We start from the raw sequence: 20,466 nt of genomic DNA on the forward strand, positions 1-20,466 counted from the left end.
TAAGCTTAGGACCATATACAAGGAACATGAACTTGTCCCTTGTGGCATTCGATCCATGTCTGAATCTGGAAAATTTCGTTTTATTCAAATATTTACATAAATATATATATTATAAACTTAATACTAATTAACATTGTTTTTTATTTAATTTCTTTTTTTTTAACGAACATAGCCAGCATGTCCTTTGTTAGTAGGGTAAATTGTTATTAAATTTATTATTCAGATTTATTAGAGGTGATTTATATGGATTAAGGTAATTTAGAGATTCGAAAATCAAAAATTTAGAAAAAAAATAAATTGTAAAGTCTCTTATTAAATTTCCCATAGAAACCAAATTTTAAATCTATAATAAAGGAAATCTATTCCTTGAAAAAATCTTACAAAACTTGTTGCATATATCGTTTTGGGGTGAGGTTTTTTTTTAGAATGCAGGTTTATTTATTTTAAATTTCCATATAGCTGTTTTGGTTGATTTGATTGGAGTTAATATCGCGTTTAGTTTTGTTTTTTTTTTTAATGGTGGGGAGCTTTTGTTTTTATTTTGTTTAACCGGAATATGTAACACCTATTTCCACAAACAACAATTTTTTTAATTTAGTTTTAGTATTAATTATAGCCTATTATACTAATTTGGGTTTTTCGAAAAAAAAAATAACTTTGTTTTGGAAGGGATTTTCCCGTTTTATTTGACACCTTAATTGCTATGACATTTCGTTCTAAAAACATCGATTTTTGTTTTAGTTCTCTAAAATATTGTTTGTTTCATGGGGGATTGAGAAATGGATTTTCTTTGCCATTTGTTTTTGTCTTATTAAAATTACTAAAAAATGTTTTATTTCTCATTTTGTTTGTTTGTTTTTTTTTTTCTAACGACGATGGGCCAATTAAAAAGAAAACCAAAAAAATTAAGAGCATTTGTAAATATTTTCTATCAAAATTCAGTATAAATTGCAGTGAACTTATTTCGAATCGCACTTGATCGACAAACATACACATTTTGTGTGTGTGTATGGTTTTAGATTTGTCGTTGAGGCCAACCTGTTGATCGCCCGCATTACTTCCGTTTCCCTAACGGATGTTTTGATTGAGTGATTAGTGGCCTTTTAGTTTTAGTTTGTCTTGAGGTGAGATAAGTCTCTCAGGTGAGATTCGTGATGAGAGGAGAATTTACTTTGAATAGATGTGGGGTGTGTGATTGTGAAGCTATCTCTTTGGGTTTCTTTTTCTTTTGTTGAGGTTTGGTATTAAATAAATTCTATTAAATCAAATACCCGTATATAATTCTGTTTTTGTTGTTATTCTTGATTTTTTCCTCTTAAAAATGTAAGGAGTTGGTTTTCTTTAACAGTGTTTCCCTTTATATTTAGTTGTTGGCGATGCTGTGAAAGTTGAAACACAATTAATTTGATTCACTATTAAATGGGGTTTTTGCGATTTGCCTGATTCACATGCACTTGAGTTTAGGATAAATGGATGTCCAAAGGTGTATAAGTGGGCTAGTCTACACATACGAAATTATGTTGTAAACATTTTTCTATAACTATTGTCTGCACTTGTTTGACATTTTCTTTTTGTTGTTTTTTGTATTCGGGCTTTAGTTTTATTTGTTTCTTTTATTGTTTGGCATTCTTTTGTTGTATTTGTTTTCATTTTATCTAAATTCCTTTTATGATTTCTTGTTTTGTTTGCTTGTTTTTTTATTCGTTTTAATATTAAAAGAGTGTTTTGTCGAAAGGCTCACTGCTGGAGGCGTTTTATTTTGGGACAACGCTTCGGGTTTATTATTATTATGTATTTTGTTTGTCAGTTTAGGGTGGGGTCCGTTAATGCTTCTTTAGCTTGGAAATATTTTAAACGACACTACTGGGGGCAATCTCAATTGGTTTCGGGTAGTGGTGGGCAGGCGGTTTGCTTAAAATATAAAATCGCCACAGTCCATGGCATAGTCAAAGTCCTCACCACCCAGATCTTCCACAGTTGAGCCATGAAAATCGAAACCTCCAATGTCGGTATGGTATACAGCCCCACTGCAGGAGGTGTCAATTAGATTGGTGCAATGCGTAGTTGGCAGTGCATGTAAAGTGAATGTGTCCTCACATTGGGACCATGTTAAACCTTTAAGGGGAAAGCAACATTGTTATTGACATGCTTGGTATTGCGAGAAAAAAATGTTTTCTTACCTCCACTCCACACACCATTCGGTAATGTCGCCCATCCCCAGCCATGACCCCAGGGCAGTGCACAGGCTAAAGCTGCCTTTGAATCTGGATTTTTGCTTAGGATCGCTACAGCAGCATCACTTTTCACTAAAGGATTCTGATTATAAAAAGCCCTTTGAGTGGCCAAAGAGCGTGAGTGAGATTTACTATTCGCCAAAGCTTTGCGTTGTTTGACTTCAGATGTTGTGGCAGCTAGAACAGAGATAATGACACACAAACATGACATAGAATTGTTAAATACACAGATATGTGTGTTGAAAGAACTATTGAATAGTTCCATTAGATTTCTTTACTAAGGGGTCAAGGTATAAAAATGTCGATCTATGTGAAGTAGGCGCATATATAGTTTTTTTTTTTTTTGACTAATCGGCTTAGGGTTAAAAAAGTACTTTTTGTAATCTTTAATGGCGAAATTTTTTTTTTTTTGAAAATTAAGTCAAATGGATTAATCGTTCTATAATGTTGTCCATAATAGACATTAATATGGATCAAAATTGGCTAAACGATGTTGAACGAAAAAATTGAATTTGAATTGAAAGGGGAGCGTAATGCAGATTTTCTTCTAATGTAGGTTAGGTTAGGTGGCAGCCCGATGTATCAGGCTCACGTAGACTATTCAGTCCATTGTGATACCACATTGGTGAATGTAACTCATTCGAAAGTAGTGACGACAAAAGTCGACTTTCCACTAATGGAAAAAAGTCGAAAAGCTGACTTTTCAATTTGTAAAATGGTCTTTTCGACTCTTTGATTATCATTACAATCCCCAAAGTTTGTACTAAACAAATTTACTTGGAATTTGGTATTGATTCCAAGCCAAAGATATGGCTTCGTTAAAGTAAAGAAATTTTAGATAGTTATTCAGCTTTAAATCTATACTCAAAAAACAGTGAACTCACCAGGAAGTAAAATTATGGTTACTTTTAGAAAATTTAGGTTAGTTTTAGAAAATTTCGATTTGAGAAAAATAAGTAAATCACCCTTATTCTTGAAGACGCCCTCGCCGTCGCTTTTTGTCGCTTTTCGTCTGTCGCCACTAATTGGTATTCCGTTCGTCGATATATTCTGCTATCGACGAAAATCGGTATTCCTGGTGTCGCTTTTTGTCGCCAATATCGTCGCCGTTAAATTTACTAGCGACGAGTTTAGTGATTAATTTTTGAAGAAGTTATTTAGACTTTATTAATCGAACAATTGAAAAATAAATTTAAAAAATGAAATTTGGTAAGAAGTAAAGTGACTAATCTTCAAAAATTACAAAAAATTAAATAAAGGAACTAGATATCAGCCATTAGATGAGCTAGACTGACTCCAACGATTTACAACCAATTGGAACAAATGGTTTGTAGTTCAATGCCTTTGGTCTTTAGAGACAAATTGTAACAAATGGTAAAAAAGCTGTAACTATTATTAAAAAAAATGTATATTGTTCAAGTATTTATTCCAGCTTCCACTCTTTGAGGAACTCATGTTCTATATCAAGGAGTCCTGAGCTGACCACGATCACAAATCTATTGATATTAAAATGCGCTATTTATACTAAATTGACAAAGATCTGTATATATAGTTGTTATAGTCATCACATTCACATCATAGAAAAGAAAACTGCACAATTAAAGTAAACATCTTCAACCTCTTCAAGACCAATGTATTTTATTTAGCATCAAACAAAGATAATGTATATCATTTCCCGAGTCAAATTTATCATTTATCAAATAAGCTGATTGTTTTCTTTCACAATGATTCTTGTGCCATTGATCTCAGCGTCGTCGCCATTTTTATAGTTTTGGAAGCTTTTACTGTCCTTGAATATATATTCACATTTTTCCGCTTTAAATTAAATATTTTTTCTTGATTTTCCGACACAGAACTGCGTCAGATATAAAAATTTCTTAAACCGAAAAAATTAAAATTCATTTTTTGCACACTCTTAGAAAAATATGTTTTGTATATGTTCCGATATAAACAAAATGTGTTTCGGGCACAATTTTAAAACACAATATATTTAAGTGCAAGCATGTAATGTTCCTAAATTAACACTAAATGTTTGGGACATCTATGTTAATATGTTAGAATATATTATGTTTGGGGCATAAATGTTTCATAAAAATCGTATGTGTGAATGCAAACATATATAAATTTACAAATTTCGACTAAACATACATATGTTGTGATATTTTATTCAAAGCGACAGAGAGAGTATAGAGAAAGAAATAGAGATGAAAACCGGGAGAGTTGACGAAAGATATCAACATAACACAGCGAAAGAATCAAAAGAGAACAATTTCTGTGAAACCGCTGGTATGTTGTTTCGGAAAACTGTTTTATGATAAGCCCAAAAATTTGATATGCTTAAGTCTAAATATTATTTAATTTGAATAAAGAGAATGGACATTCAGAACCAAGAGAATAGACATTTGAAAAAAAAACATGTGTTTTCGCCTTGAGAGCAGCATTTTATGTATGTGTGGACATGTGTTTTGTTTATCATTTTGGCATTATGGGCACAATTTTTTTCTTGGTTCGTTAAAAGAAATCAGGGGTCTTCAAAATAACGAAAGGGCACTATACTCTTTTTATACCCACCACCATAGGATGGGGGGTATATTAACTTTGTCATTCCGTTTGTAACACATCGAAATATTGCTCTAAGACCCCATAAAGTATATATATTCTGGGTCGTGGTGAAATTCTGAGTCGATCTGAGCATGTCCGTCCGTCCGTCTGTTGAAATCACGCTAACTTCCGAACGAAACAAGCTATCGACTTGAAACTTGGCACAAGTAGTTGTTATTGATGTAGGTCGGATGGTATTGCAAATGGGCCATATCGGTCCACTTTTACGTATAGCCCCCATATAAACTGACCCCAATATTTGGCTTGCGAGGCCTCTAAGAGAAGCAAATTTCATCCGATCCGTCTGAATTTTGGTACATGGTGTTAGTATATGGTCTCCAACAACCACGCAAAAATTGGTCCACATCGGTCCATAATTATATATAGCCCCCATATAAACCGATCCCCCGATTTGGTTTGCGAGGCCCCTAAGAGAAGCAAATTTCATCCGATCCGGCTGGTGTCAGTATATGGTCTCTAACAACCATGCAAAAATTGGTCCACATCGGTTCATAATTATATATAGCCCCCATATAAACCGATCCCCCGATTTGGCTTGCGAGGCCTCTAAGAGAAGCAAATTTCATCCGATCCGGCTGAAATTTGGTACATGGTGTTAGTATATGGTCTCTAACAACCATGTAAAAATTTGTCCACATCGGTCCATAATTATATATAGCCCCCATATAAACCGATACCCCGATTTGGCTTGCGAGGCCTCTAAGAGAAGCAAATTTCATCCGATCCGGCTGAAATTTAGTACATGGTGTTAGTATATGGTCTCTAACAACCATGCGAAAATTGGTCCACATCGGTCCATAATTATATATAGCCCTCATATAAACCGATCCTCCGATTTGGCTTGCGAGGCCTCTAAGAGAAGCAAATTTCATCCGATCCAGCTGAAATTTGGTACGTGATGTTAGTATATGGTCTCTAACAACCATGCAAAAATTGGTCCACATCGGTTCATAATTATATAGCCCCCATATAAACCGATCACCAGATTTGACCTCCGAAACCCCTTGGAAGACCAAAATTCATCTGATTCATTTGAAATTTGGTACGTGGTGTTAATATATGGTCTCAAACTCCCATGCAAAAATTGGTCGATATCGGTCCATAATTATATATAGGCCCCATATAAACCGATCCCCAGATTTGACCCCCAGAGCCCCTTGGAAGGGCAAAATTCTTCCCATTCGGTTGGAATTTGGTACGTGATGTTGGTATATGGTATCCAACAACCATGCAGGAATTGGTTCATATCAGTCCACAATTATATATAGCTCCCATATAAACCGATCCCCAGATTTGACCTCCGGTGCCTTTTGGAGAAGCAAAATTCATCCGATCTGCTTGAAATTTGGTACGTGGTGGTAGTATATGATATTTAACATCCATGCCAAAAAGGGTCCATATCAGTCCATAATCGTGCATAGTCCCATATAAACCGATCCCGAGATTTGGTTTTGGAGCCTCTTGGAAGAGCAAATTTCATCCGAGTGAGTTGAAATTTGGTACATTGTGCTAGTATATGGTCGTTAACAACCATGCGTAACTAGGTCCATATCGGTATATAGTTATATATATCCCTTAGATAAATCGATTTCCAATCACACAAAAATTGGTCCATATCAAGTTCATAATTGTATATAGCCCCCGTATAAGCGACCCCCATATTTCAATTCTGGCTCTCTACGTACAAAAAGTCCATATCGATTCGTAATTATTTGTAGACTTAACTATACATAACTTTTTTGTCTAATATATACAATGTATGTACTAAATCACAATTTAGAAAACGATGTTAAGAAGTTTTAAGATACCACATCCCAAGTAATTCGATTGTGGATGATAGTCTTTCGTAGAAGTTTCTACGCAATCCATGGTGGTGGGTACATAAGATTCGGCCTGGCCGAACTTGCGGCCTTATATACTTGTTAGAGTTAGGACAGTAAAATGAAATAAGGAAGAAATAGTGAAAAATTACACAGTAAAATGTATAAAAACAAAGTTTAGTTCCTCTTTATTAATAAGTAGTCCAAGAAGTGTTGACGGACACCTTCAAATATAAAATCGGGCATTAAGTTCGAGTTTTGCAGCTAAAACAATTTAAAAAGTTTATTTTCTTTAAAATGAATTATTAAAGAAAAGTAAAACGCATTTTAGACCGATGGTGTTAAATGCTACTAAAAACTGTTCACACCTAAATAAACTTATGTTTATATTATAACATTATTTATGTATGTTTATACTCGACTCCACGTTCTTCTTTTGTTAGAGCTTTTGAATTCCTTCCAAATTTTAAAGTTTTGTACCAAAAACAGTTTTTTGTTACAAAATTGTTATTTTGTCAATAAAAAATAATATTTTATCCAAAAATCAGCCAATTTCGTTTATATCAAGCACTGTTAATGACTATAAATCTTTAATAACCCACATTTCGAAGTTTCATTATAAAAATTTAATATAGTTGATATATCCTGTATCTCAGTAACCTTTGTGTTAAAATATTTATGGCATCGAATTACCTTTGAATTGATATAGAAAATTATTTTCCATTTTTTATTATTTGATTTGAATTGAATAAACAAAGACACATTAATTGGCGACGAGGATAAAAATATAATGGAGCAAGCGTTTGAACAAATTTTGGAACGTCAGCAAGCTTGGGCACAACAAATGCTGACACAACAACAGAAATTCTTTGCAAGTGTATTGAACCAGCGTATAGCTAGTCCAGCTGTTAGTACATTGCCAGGAAGTATATCAGTGCCGAAATTTCATCACTTTGAGGAAGAAGTGACCGAATTTGATTCCTATAAGAGACAACTAGAGGAACATTTTAAAGCTTATGGAGTGGATGATGACGGTCGCAAAAGATCCTTTTTATTATCTTGGATTGGAGATAAAACATTTTGCGTTCTACAGAAACTTGTTGGGAAGGAGAGACTACAGTTATTGTCCTACACAGAGTTGATCAGCAGCTTACAAACACACTACAAAAGTAAGACACATGTAATCAAAGCAAGATATGAGTTTTATAAGAGATTGAAACGAGAAGGAGAAACTTACAATCAGTGGGTTACTGAATTGAGAGGTATGGCCAGAGAGTGTAATTTTGTATGTAGAAATGCAACCTGTTCTACTGAATATTCTGATGAACTTATTCGAGATATAGTGATCTTATATACACCGGATGAACCGGTTAGAACTGCTGCACTACATAAGGAGGAACCAACACTTAAGGAAGTGATGCAGATTGCTGAGACATTTGAAACTACCCAGAAAACAATTAATAGTATAAAAGCTAATAATACTGGCGATTCAGAGATTTTAGTGGTAAGAAATAGTTCCAGGAAAACATACGACCAAAGCTCGAATCAAGACTATAGGAAATGGAAATCGAGTCAGCAGTGGCCATCATGCACGGGCTGTTTTAAGACACATGAGAAAGAACAATGTAAATATCGTAGAGCCCAATGTTATATATGCAAGAAAATCGGTCATATTGCCCCGGTATGCAAGTCAAATCAGAATACTAATACTCACATACGAACGGTAGAAGACGAATTTGCAATGCTTTCATGTGATGTTGATGATAGTATCATTACAAGAACAGGCAACAAATTAGTTCTGAACGTGGAAATTAACGGTAAGGAAATGGAGTTTCAATTTGATACAGGTGCTATGAAATCTGTTATTGGAATCAGAGGGTACAACCAGCTAGGAAGCCCCCAACTGCAATACACAGACGTTAAGCTCTTCGGATATGGTAAGACCGAAATTCCCGTATTGGGTTTACTGAAAGTTGAAGTAAAAATTGAAGGGGAAATAAAAAACTTGGAGCTTATTGTTGCGGACTCAGTAGAGTGTTCAAATATATTCGGACTCAATTGGTACGATGAATTTAAAAGAGTTCATATTTTTAAGATTGAGGACAACGTACATATAGAAAATATATGTAAAGAATATAAAAAACTGTTTTCAAAAGAACTCGGCTTATGTAAAACTATGATGGGACATATATATATGAAATCGAATGCCAGGCCAAAATTTTTTAAATCTAGACCAATTCCGTATGCTATGAATGACCTTTTTAAGGAAGAAGCAGAAAGGTTAATTAAGTTAGGTATATGGAAACCGATTAAATACAGTCAATGGGCATCTCCACTTGTTATAGTGCCAAAACCCAACAACAAAATTAGGGTTTGTGCAGATTTCAAACTTACAATTAATCCTCAGATGGACGTGGAAAGATATCCTATAACCCGTATTAGAGATTTGTTTCATAAACTACGAAATGGAAGCTATTTTTCTAAGATAGACTTATCAGATGCATACCTACAAATTGAAATGGATGAAGAATCTAAGGCACTTTTGGTAGTCAACACCCCATTAGGATTGTACCAATACCAGAGGTTACCATTTGGTGTTGCTAGTGCTCCCGCCATATTTCAACGCCTAATCGAACAGACAATCCAAGACATACCAGGTTGTGTCAATTACTTAGATGATATAATTGTAACGGGAGATACAGAAGAAGATCATTTAAAGAACTTAAGACTCTTGTTCCAAAGGTTGACAGAGGGGGGATTTCGATGCAATCGTGATAAATGCTCGTTTTTAAAGTCAGAAATTGAGTACTTAGGTCATGTAATAACTAAGTCTGGGATTGTTCCTTCGGGTGCAAGAACAGAGGCAATCAAGAAACTGCCTCGGCCCAAAAATATTTCAGAGTTACAGTCTTTCTTGGGAAAAGTAAATTATTATTGCAATTTTATTAACAATTATTCTACCATATGCGGTCCCTTAAATCTACTTCGTAAGAAGGAACAAAAATTCGTTTGGGGAGACCAACAAGAAAGTTCATTTCAAGAATTGAAAAGACAGCTAGTGGAAATAGCAGAGCTGGTACATTATGATGAGAACATGGGAATTGTTTTAGCAACTGATGCTTCGTCGTATGGATTGGGAGCTGTAATATCACACAAATTCCCTGATGGTTCAGAACGACCGATTGCCTATGCATCAAAAACCCTGTCAGAGAGCCAAAAGAACTACAGCCAGATAGAAAAAGAAGCTCTATCTATTATATTTGGTGTTCGAAAATTTCATGAATATTTATACGGACGGGAGTTCATATTAGTGACGGATCACAAACCACTGGTCACTATATTTGGTCCAACGAAAGGAATTTCAACAACCACGGCGAATCGTCTTCAGAGGTGGGCCGTGATCCTTTCTGGATATAATTATACAATAAAGTATAAAGGCACTAAACACCACGGAAATGCCGACGCATTGTCCAGATTACCTTACAAAGAGGATAAAAGATTTGATGAGTCGGTGGAGGGAAATGAGGTTCATGTTATAGCAAGTTTAGAAAATTTTCCCGTGAATGCAAAACAAGTCGCAGAGCACACTAAAAAAGATCGAATATTAGGACAAGTTTTAAACTGGGTACTAGAGGGGTGGCCCGAAAAAGTGGCTGACAAAGACTGCTTGCCGTATTTTCATCACCGATACAACCTTACACAACGCGATGGAGTCTTGATTATGCTGACTGACTACAACCGTATAGTTATCCCAAAGCAGTTACGTTCTAAAGTTTTAGAGATGATGCATGAAGGTCATTGGGGTATTGTTCGCATGAAGCAGATAAGTAGACGTTATTGTTGGTGGCCCAAGATAGACGATGATATTTGTAGACTGGTATCATCTTGTCGCGCATGCATTATACATTCTTCAGATCCTCCTAAGCAGTTTTCACCTTGGCCGGAGACTTCTGCTCCGTGGCAACGAATACATTTAGATTTCGCTGGACCATTCCATGATTATATGTGGTTAGTTCTTATCGACACCTATTCTCAATTTCCGTATATAGTAAAGATGAAAAATGCTACGTCGACAGTGACAATAAGAGCTCTGCAGTCAATTTTTGCGACGGAAGGCTTACCGGAAACCATTGTAACAGATAACGGAACTCAATTTACGTCACATGAATTTTACTGTTTTTGTGAGAAAAACGGCATTAAGCACTTAACAACTTCACCGTTTCATCCAGCGTCAAATGGACAAGCCGAGAGATTTGTGAGAACAGTGAAAACATCATTAAAAAAGCAAATTGAGGGAGGTAAGAGTCTCGAAACTGCCCTACTAGCTTTTTTGAGTACGTATAGAACAACCCCAAACAAGAATGGCAAATCGCCTGCAGAACTGCTTCATGGGCGCCAACCCCGAACATTGTTGTCTTTGTTGAATCCTACAATGAATTCATGGAGGGATGAAGAAAAAACGGAAGCAAAATCGAAGTATTTCAACGTTAATGAAAGAATTGTGTTCAAGAACTTTGGCAAAGGGGAAAGATGGCTACCGGGGGTCATACTAAAACGGATGGGCAATGTAATGTATTGGATTAGAAGTGGAAATAATTCATTAATTAAAAGACATAGAAATCAAATAAAAAGGTCAAATGTATCGTCAGAGTTCACCGAATTGTCTCAAGCCGCCCGATTATTAATGGATGCTTGTGAGTCGAAGCTGGGCGGGATCAACACGTATTCTGTCCCATTGTTGATCGATGGAGACTCTTCTACAATTAATTCGAGAGATACTCCAATTGTCGGAAGGGACAGTAATAATACCAATGAACACCCAGAATCAATACCACTCCCACAACAGATCCACACTCCAGATGTTGGTGACGCTGTATATAGTAGGGAAAATCCAATACCACGTTTGAGGAAATCGGAGAGGGTTAAACGCAAACCTATTCGCTACTCTCCGATGATGGCAAACAAATTGGCACGGAGGATGTGATATATCCTGTATCTCAGTAACCTTTGTGTTAAAATATTTATGGCATCGAATTACCTTTGAATTGATATAGAAAATTATTTTCCATTTTTTATTATTTGATTTGAATTGAATAAACAAAGACACATTAATAGTATAAATATAAATGTGTAAATTAAAAAAAAAGTGTTCGGTCGGAGCAGGGATTGAACCCACGACCCTTTGCATGCAAGGCAGACATGCTAACCACTGCTCCACGTGGCAAACAAATGTATGTTTCTGTTAAATAATGTTGTGTTTGTATGGGCTCGTGGGCGCTGCAAACTATGCTATATAAATGTAACTTATAACGATAATTATCTGCTGGTGACCATAACAGCTACGTAGCCCAGTGGATAGTGTGTTGGCTTACAAACTGTATGGTCCTCGGTTCGATTCTCCGTGCAGGCGAAAGGTAAAATTTAAAAGATTTATAAAAGTGAATAATTTCTTCAACATTATTTGTATTACAGAAAAAGGTGCCAAGAATTAAAATATTTCGTGGAAGTGAAAATAACGAGTATGTTAGGGAATGAGCACAACCGTCTTTGGGAAAAATTCTTCCAAGCATATAATATTTTTGGGCTCAAAATGCTTCCAAACATATATTATGTTCACAAAGCTTCTCTAAGTGAAACCACACTTCAATGTGGAACCCCGTTCGGACTCGGCTATAAAAAGGATGTCCTTTGTCATTGAGCTTAATATAGAATCGGGCAGCACTCAGTGATAAGAGGGAAGTTTACCACTGTGGTATCACAATTGACTGAATAGTCTAAGTGAGTCTGAAATATCGGGCTGCCGCTATATGTTAGGTAACATCTTACTTTTAAATAAAATTACATACCGCGCACTAGCGGTAACGTGAACACGATTTTTCTTACACTAACTACTCCGTAAGGCTGAAAACCATGAAATTTGACGTTAAAGGCAGATTCACAATGACAAATACAAATACACTTACGAAATTGTTTATTGATCTAGTTTGGCTTTTTTCGTGAATTTTAATTTTTAATTTAAATTGCTTTATAATTCCATACCCACTGATATTTTTCCGATTTCTTTTTTTTTTAATTTTTCAATGAAAGTAAATAAATTAAATGTTTAATATTACTAATAACAAAAATAAAAGACTATTAAGCTAGAACGTGTAAAACTCCCGAATATGGCTATGTTTTGTTCTGAAATTCGCTGAAGTTCGCTAACGTGAAAATTTTCGCTAACGTGAACTCTCTCGGTTTTAATTAGTTCACGTTACCGCGAGTGAACTGTAGTTTGAATGAAAAAATTGGAGTTCAAAATAACACACATATCTTTGGTGCCATTCGACGTTCAAGGTTGGCCAATTATTGGTTTGAATTTTTTGTGGGGCAGGTTTAAAAAAAAATTTTGAAATGTAAAAATAATGCCAATATTTTTTTCCAATATTTATACCCTTCACCACTACTGTGGTACAGGGTATAATAAGTTTGTGCATTTGTATGTAACGCCAAAAAGGAGTAATCATAGACCAACCTTTTAGTATACGAATCGGCTTAGAATTAAATTCTGAGTCGATTTAGCGATGTCCGTCTGTCTGTTGGTGTATTTTTGTGTGCAAAGTACAGCTCGCAGTTTTAGTCCGATTGTCCTAAAATTTGGTATAGGGTCCTGTTTCGGCTCATAGACGATAAAATCGGTTCAGATTTAGATATAGCTGCCATATATATTTTTCACCGATCTGGTCATAATTGGCGTGTATATCAACCGATCTTTCTCAAATTCCGTACATCCGAATATTTTATGAGTCTCGAAAAACTTGCAAAATATTAGCCAAATCGGTTCAGATTTAGATATAGCTCCCATATATAGCTTTCGCCCGATTTACACTCATTTGCCCACAGAGGCCAATTTTTTGCTCCGATTTAGTTGAAATTTTGCATACGGAGTAGAATTAGCATCGTAACTATGGGTGCCAAATTTGGTTGAAATCGGTTCAGATTTGGATATATCTCCCATATATAAAGGGTGATTCTTTTGAGGTTAGGATTTTCATGCATTAGTATTTGACAGATCACGTGGGATTTCAGACATGGTGTCAAAGAGAAAGATGCTCAGTATGCTTTGACATTTCATCATGAATAGACTTACTAACGAGCCACAACGTCGAATTTTCAGTGAATGGGCCCTAGAAAAGTTGGCAGAAAATCCGCTTTTTTATCGACAAATTTTGTTCAGCGATGAGGCTCATTTCTGGTTGAATGGCTACGTAAATAAGCAAAATTGCCGCATTTGGAGTGAAGAGCAACCAGAAGCCGTTCAAGAACTGCCCATGCATCCCGAAAAATGCACTGTTTGGTGTGGTTTGTACGCTGGTGGAATCATTGGACCGTATTTTTTCAAAGATGCTGTTGGACGCAACGTTACGGTGAATGGCGATCGCTATCGTTCGATGCTAACAAACTTTTTGTTGCCAAAAATGGAAGAACTGAACTTGGTTGACATGTGGTTTCAACAAGATGGCGCTACATGCCACACAGCTCGCGATTCTATGGCCATTTTGAGGGAAAACTTCGGAGAACAATTCATCTCAAGAAATGGACCGGTAAGTTGGCCACCAAGATCATGCGATTTGACGCCTTTAGACTATTTTTTGTGGGGCTACGTCAAGTCTAAAGTCTACAGAAATAAGCCAGCAACTATTCCAGCTTTGGAAGACAACATTTCCGAAGAAATTCGGGCTATTCCGGCCGAAATGCTCGAAAAAGTTGCCCAAAATTGGACTTTCCGAATGGACCACCTAAGACGCAGCCGCGGTCAACATTTAAATGAAATTATCTTCAAAAAGTAAATGTCATGGACCAATCTAACGTTTCAAATAAAGAACCGATGAGATTTTGCAAATTTTATGCGTTTTTTTTTTTTAAAAAGTTATCAAGCTCTTAACAAATCACCCTTTAGCTTTCGCCCGATTTACACTCATATGACCACAGAGGCCAATTTTTAACTCCGATTTAGTTTAAATTTTGCACAGGGAGTAGAATTAGCATTGTAGCTATGCGTGCCAAATTTGGTTGTCATCGGTTCAGATTTAGATATAGCTCCCATATATATGTTTTTCTGATTTCGACAAAAATGGTCAAAATACCAAAAATGGTCAAAATACATATATATCGAGCGATAAATCATAAATAAACTTTTGCGAAGTTTCCTTAAAATTGCTTCAGATTTAACTTTTTCCCATATTTTTTTTACTAAAATTGTGTTCCACCCTAGTGCATTAGCCAACTTAAATTTTGAGTCTATAGATTTTGTAAAAGTCTATCAAATTCTGTCCAAATCGAGTGATATTTAAATGTATGTATTTGGGACAAACCTTTATATATAGCACCCAACACATTTGACGGATGTGATATGGTATCGAAAATTTAGATCTACAAAGTGGTGCAGGGTATAATATAGTCGCCCCGCCCGACTTTAGACCTTTCTTACTTGTTTTTTTTTTTTTTTAACATGAAAAGGTCTTTATTTTATTTGTCCATCAGTTAGTGTAATTTTTCTGAAATATCGGCAAATTAGAAAAATTATGAGATAGTTGGTCAATCTTCTCTTAAATTAATTTCTCGTGAAATAAAGAAATTATATGAAGAACAATCCATTCGCAGACAATCGTTCCTCAATGTTGGTGAATAAAGGAATTTTATTTAATCTTTGTAGTACAGACTAAGAAAGGACCTCATCTCATCTTTTGTCCATTGCAAACGAATCAATTTCTAATTAAAATGTAACAAGAACCTTGACTATGGCTATGTCGAGAAAGTGACTACCATCATAGGAAGAAATTAAGTGGTTAGGGACAGAGGGATCTTAAAAGAATAATTTCAAGACTTTATAGAGAAGATAACAAATACAATTAGTTACGCACTTAGAGAAATAAGTGAGATTCTATCTTGATTGATATTGATTGATATTTTATATGCTTTGATTAATATAACAAAGCCAAATTTCTTAAAATACAATTGGTGTATGAGAGAATAAAAAGCAAATGATGGACAATTGAAAAAAATTGGTAATATGACATAAATGTTTATAAATGTAAATCTCAACCAATATGGTTTATAAATAGTCAATTTGGGGACTTTAATGGAGTATTAACTTGTTAGATATCTGCAGGCAAAATTGGAATTAATATATCCAGATGATATATTTGTCTAGGGTCCTCAAGTTTTTTATTGTCCTTTTGTAATCACATACTTGTATATATATGTATGTAGATTTTATTTTTATAGAAGATCCCTTAACATTGAGGTCAAAACCTTAGGTTGCAAAAAAATGTTCGCCTTTTCTTACAAATGTGTCTTTAAATGCCAAAAAATCGTACAAAATAAAATAATCTCCTCTTCCTTAAAAGTTTCTATATCATGTGTTACACATACATAGGATTTTTTTAAATTACCAAATTTATGTTAGATAAATTAATAATTCATAAGACAAAATATCAGGAACTGGGTAACACCCTACTTAGGCGTAAGGAAGGGAAACCTTGAGTGATAAATTTCATGTATACAGATTTAGGGACCCTTAAATTTAAAAGGGATTTTTCCATTACTCAATATTACTTTTTTTGCCGAGTTTAAAACAAAAAAATTCTTTCAGTGTATCAAAAGGAGGAAAGAGGGAGGCATGTAGTAAAAGGATAATGATAAGGTTACCATTTACACTTACGTCGTATGCGTACCAATGGTCTGCGTAAGACATTCATTAAATGCGGTTTATCCACGACCAATTCAATTTGGGGAGGGGGTGGCAACTGTGGATGAGATTTAAAACAGATTAAAGTAAGTATTCACAAACATCATACACACACAAACAAACAAACAATTTCACTTAAATACACACACTCATGCATACTAATGTGTCCAGTTGGTTTATTCATAGGCCCTACACATTGTAAATGCGGCAGTGAAAATTCCGTTACACTTAAATAATAAGGCGCTGTAACATATTTGTCTAAAGTCGAAAATATTCAATAGTTATTGCTTCCAAATCAAGCCTATTAAAGGGTGATTTGTTAAGAGCTTGATAACTTTTAAAAAAAAAAAAAACGCATAAAATTTGCAAAATCTCATCGGTTCTTTATTTGAAACGTTAGATTGGTCCATGACATTTACTTTTTGAAGATAATTTCATTTAAATGTTGACCGCGGCTGCGTCTTAGGTGGTCCATTCGGAAAGTCCAATTTTGGGCAACTTTTTCGAGCATTTCGGCCGGAATAGCCCGAATTTCTTCGGAAATGTTGTCTTCCAAAGCTGGAATAGTTGCTGGCTGTAGACTTTAGACTTGACGTAGCCCCACAAAAAATAGTCTAAAGGCGTCAAATCGCATGATCTTGGTGGCCAACTTACCGGTCCATTTCTTGAGATGAATTGTTCTCCGAAGTTTTCCCTCAAAATGGCCATAGAATCGCGAGCTGTGTGGCACGTAGCGCAATCTTGTTGAAACCACATGTCAACCAAGTTCAGTTCTTCCATTTTTGGCAACAAAAAGTTTGTTAGCATCGAACGATAGCGATCGCCATTCACCGTAACGTTGCGTCCAACAGCATCTTTGAAAAAATACGGTCCAATGATTCCACCAGCGTACAAACCACACCAAACAGTGCATTTTTCGGGATGCATGGGCAGTTCTTGAACGGCTTCTGGTTGCTCTTCACTCCAAATGCGGCAATTTTGCTTATTTACGTAGCCATTCAACCAGAAATGAGCCTCATCGCTGAACAAAATTTGTCGATAAAAAAGCGGATTTTCTGCCAACTTTTCTAGGGCCCATTCACTGAAAATTCGACGTTGTGGCTCGTTAGTAAGTCTATTCATGATGAAATGTCAAAGCATACTGAGCATCTTTCTCTTTGACACCATGTCTGAAATCCCACGTGATCTGTCAAATACTAATGCATGAAAATCCTAACCTCAAAAGAATCACCCTTTATATGTTAATGTCTGTTTTAATATACACCCCCACTGATATTTAACCCTGAAATGCTCAAGATCACCGATTCCACCGAAAAAATATATAATATGCTAAATATTAAAAAAGAACATCTGCATACCATATTTTTTCAAAAAAAAAATAATAATAAATAATGTGTTTTTATATTTTTGAAAAAAAAAAAATAGTGGTTGTATCTTAATAAAATACAGTGCGCTTTAAACTAAGTTTATATTTCAAAATAAACAATTTGATTTTAGTAGAGAATAGAGATATTTGTACATTACACAGTTTTTTTTACCAACATTAATTTTATCTCTGGTAAATATTATTAAACTTCCAATTTGTAGTTTTTTAAATTTTTGGTCAAAATTTTATTTTCAATGTTGACTGCAGATTACTCAGAAATACTAACATTTTCCGAACACACATATTTTTAAATATAGCGTTATGATGTTTTAAATGCAACAAACTTGATTTCATAGAATTCGATCAACATTTTAAGAAGTAAGCATTTTTTCTGGTTGTATCTTAAAAGATACCGTGCGCGTTTCAGGGTTAACGTTCTTAAAATTCGGTCATTTCTTTGTGATACAAACTTTTTTACTTAACCAAAAATTGATAAGCATTTCAGAGTTGGCATTTCTGTGGCATAACAACTGCTTACTACATGAGGACCGATATAATGCCTGTATAATGTCGCTCTTTCCTGCTGGGCGCTTACACTGTCATAGGAGTATCCACACATATGTGTGTGTGTGTGCGAGTGTGGTTTAGTCAGCCGGATGAGAAAATGAGAATGGAATACGAGTGGTAATAAAAGTGACAACAATGCCAGCATCCGACAACCAGCAAAACCAAACAATGAACCAACCAAGCCATCCAGATAACCAATCCAACCAGACGAGTTGGCACGCAGGGAGGAGGAACTAACGTAATTAGATTGTTTTTTTCACTTTATGGAAGTTTATTGTTTTTTCTCCATTCTTTTGTCTCGGTTTTTGGTATTATTCAGTGTTCACTTTTCGTTGTTGTTATTGTTGCTGTCGACGTTTTCCACTGTTATTGTTTTTTATCATCGTTTTCCATTCATCCATGCAATGAATGAATTGTGGTATTTGCAATAATGTCTCAGTGGGTGGGTAACAGGACGAACAGAATGTATGATAAACAGGATGGCTGTGGGCGACTACGAACACTAACACTTCAATGTATGAACCGTGGGCGCCACCTCTTTTAACCACATTGTCAGATCTTGAGTATATAAACCCAACAATGATGATAGTTTACGGATAAAACATATTTACACACCCACATATACAAAGTACCCAAGGGCGGATAGAGTGAAACAACAATAAATGGCTTAATAAAAAAAAAGAATTAAAGGAGATTTTTAAATAGTAGAATGAGAAAAATTTTAAATTTAAAGACAAATGTTAGCGTTATAAAAGTCATGCATTTATACTTTATGTTGGCCTTAGCCCCTATCGGATATTTAGAGGCTCGTTTCAAATCTCCTTAAAACACAAAAAACTGGTCTCGCAGACCAGTTACTTTTTCCCAAAATTATATGTAATCGGATTTTGTGGCTTCCCAAATGGACTCACCCTAATGTTCATACCCAAACATCATCATTCATAGTGATGATAGTTTACACACAAACACATTCATTCATCCGGAGATTAGTTTGAACACTCTTTTTGTATTGACCCCCCAACCAAAGCAACATTAATACTTACTGTTTTTGTAATGGCATCAATCCATTCACTGGACAAAGGGAATGCGGAGAGAAGAAAGATACAAAAGGAAAAAAGTTTTAATAGACGGCCATAGACAATGATGTTTGGTGTGTATTATAAGCCAACCCTACCTAACTTCCTGTTCTGATTTGGCCAACATCCAATAGACCTTGGATCGTTTTCTTCTTGAGCCCAAGGCTATCAACTGTGAGACACTACAACCTTCTGGTAGTGGGGGACGCCTGGGAATTTGTCCAGTCCAATGTGCAATTGCCAACATTTCGGGGGCTTCTTTGACAAGGATCTTTCCCGATGGTGATGAACGTCCAGGCTCTGTAAACCAAGCCATGGTAGAGTCATCGTATAACACAACCCATTCTTCTGCCCATCGGTTCCATAGAAGTTGTTCTGTAATGAAAATAAAATATATACAGCGAGATTTTAGAAAACAAACCGTGATTCCAAACTAAACTAAAGGAATCTTTAAAAATGGTCTTTTTGAAAAATGTAAACAACTGTCAGCAGTGTAACTACGAGTAGATATGGCTGAAATTTTGTTCAAATATCTTTGAAATTGTCTTTAAATTCGATGATTTTGTAGAACTTCACATTAAACGTGTTCAGAAATAAGAGATATCGTTATTAATATGTCCCTGAAGCGTATGAGTTTGAATTTGGAATTTTAATTTGTGGTTAAGATGTTTACGAATAGTGCCGCCAGTATTGGGGATTTTCCCCCAAATTGGGTATATGTTTTCGAGAATGAGTACGAAATTTCTCATTTGTGGACAAGAGCCAGAAAAATACTGGCAACACTGTTTATGAAGGGAAAGTAATTTGTGCCTTATATATCTTTAGAGTAATTTTCCGCTACTTTGAATCGGAATCAATCATTGGAACCGGGTAAGCTTTTTTCCTGTATATGAGAGTACACGCAAAGAAAAAAAAACCTTTGGAAAACGTGTACCGAAAACGTTTTTCTTTTGTTACAGTTTTTTGAATTACTTCGAAAATTTTAAACTTTTATCACCAAAAAAATTCGTTTGTTACAAAATTTTTATTTTTTCAATAAAAAAAGTTATTT

The 20,466-nt window shown here is 35.2% G+C and overlaps 1 protein-coding gene across 1 annotated transcript in view; it reads right to left on the minus strand.

The window, feature by feature from the left end:
- Nucleotides 1-414: 414 nt before the first annotated feature.
- LOC142225748 (uncharacterized) overlaps nt 415-20,466 on the minus strand; it is an 88,134-nt gene continuing 68,082 nt past the window's right edge. Inside the window, exons 3-7 of the mRNA XM_075295574.1 lie at nt 19,514-19,790; nt 19,383-19,410; nt 16,380-16,464; nt 2,181-2,411; nt 415-2,115 (exon numbers count right to left, since the gene is read on the minus strand). Coding sequence (XP_075151689.1) covers nt 1,913-2,115; nt 2,181-2,411; nt 16,380-16,464; nt 19,383-19,410; nt 19,514-19,790 — 824 coding nt within the window. The 3' untranslated portion in view covers nt 415-1,912. The remainder of the gene's footprint in view (nt 2,116-2,180; nt 2,412-16,379; nt 16,465-19,382; nt 19,411-19,513; nt 19,791-20,466) is intronic.

Source organism: Haematobia irritans, chromosome 1 (genome assembly GCF_050003625.1).
Source record: "Haematobia irritans isolate KBUSLIRL chromosome 1, ASM5000362v1, whole genome shotgun sequence".
NCBI lineage: Eukaryota > Metazoa > Arthropoda > Insecta > Diptera > Muscidae > Haematobia > Haematobia irritans.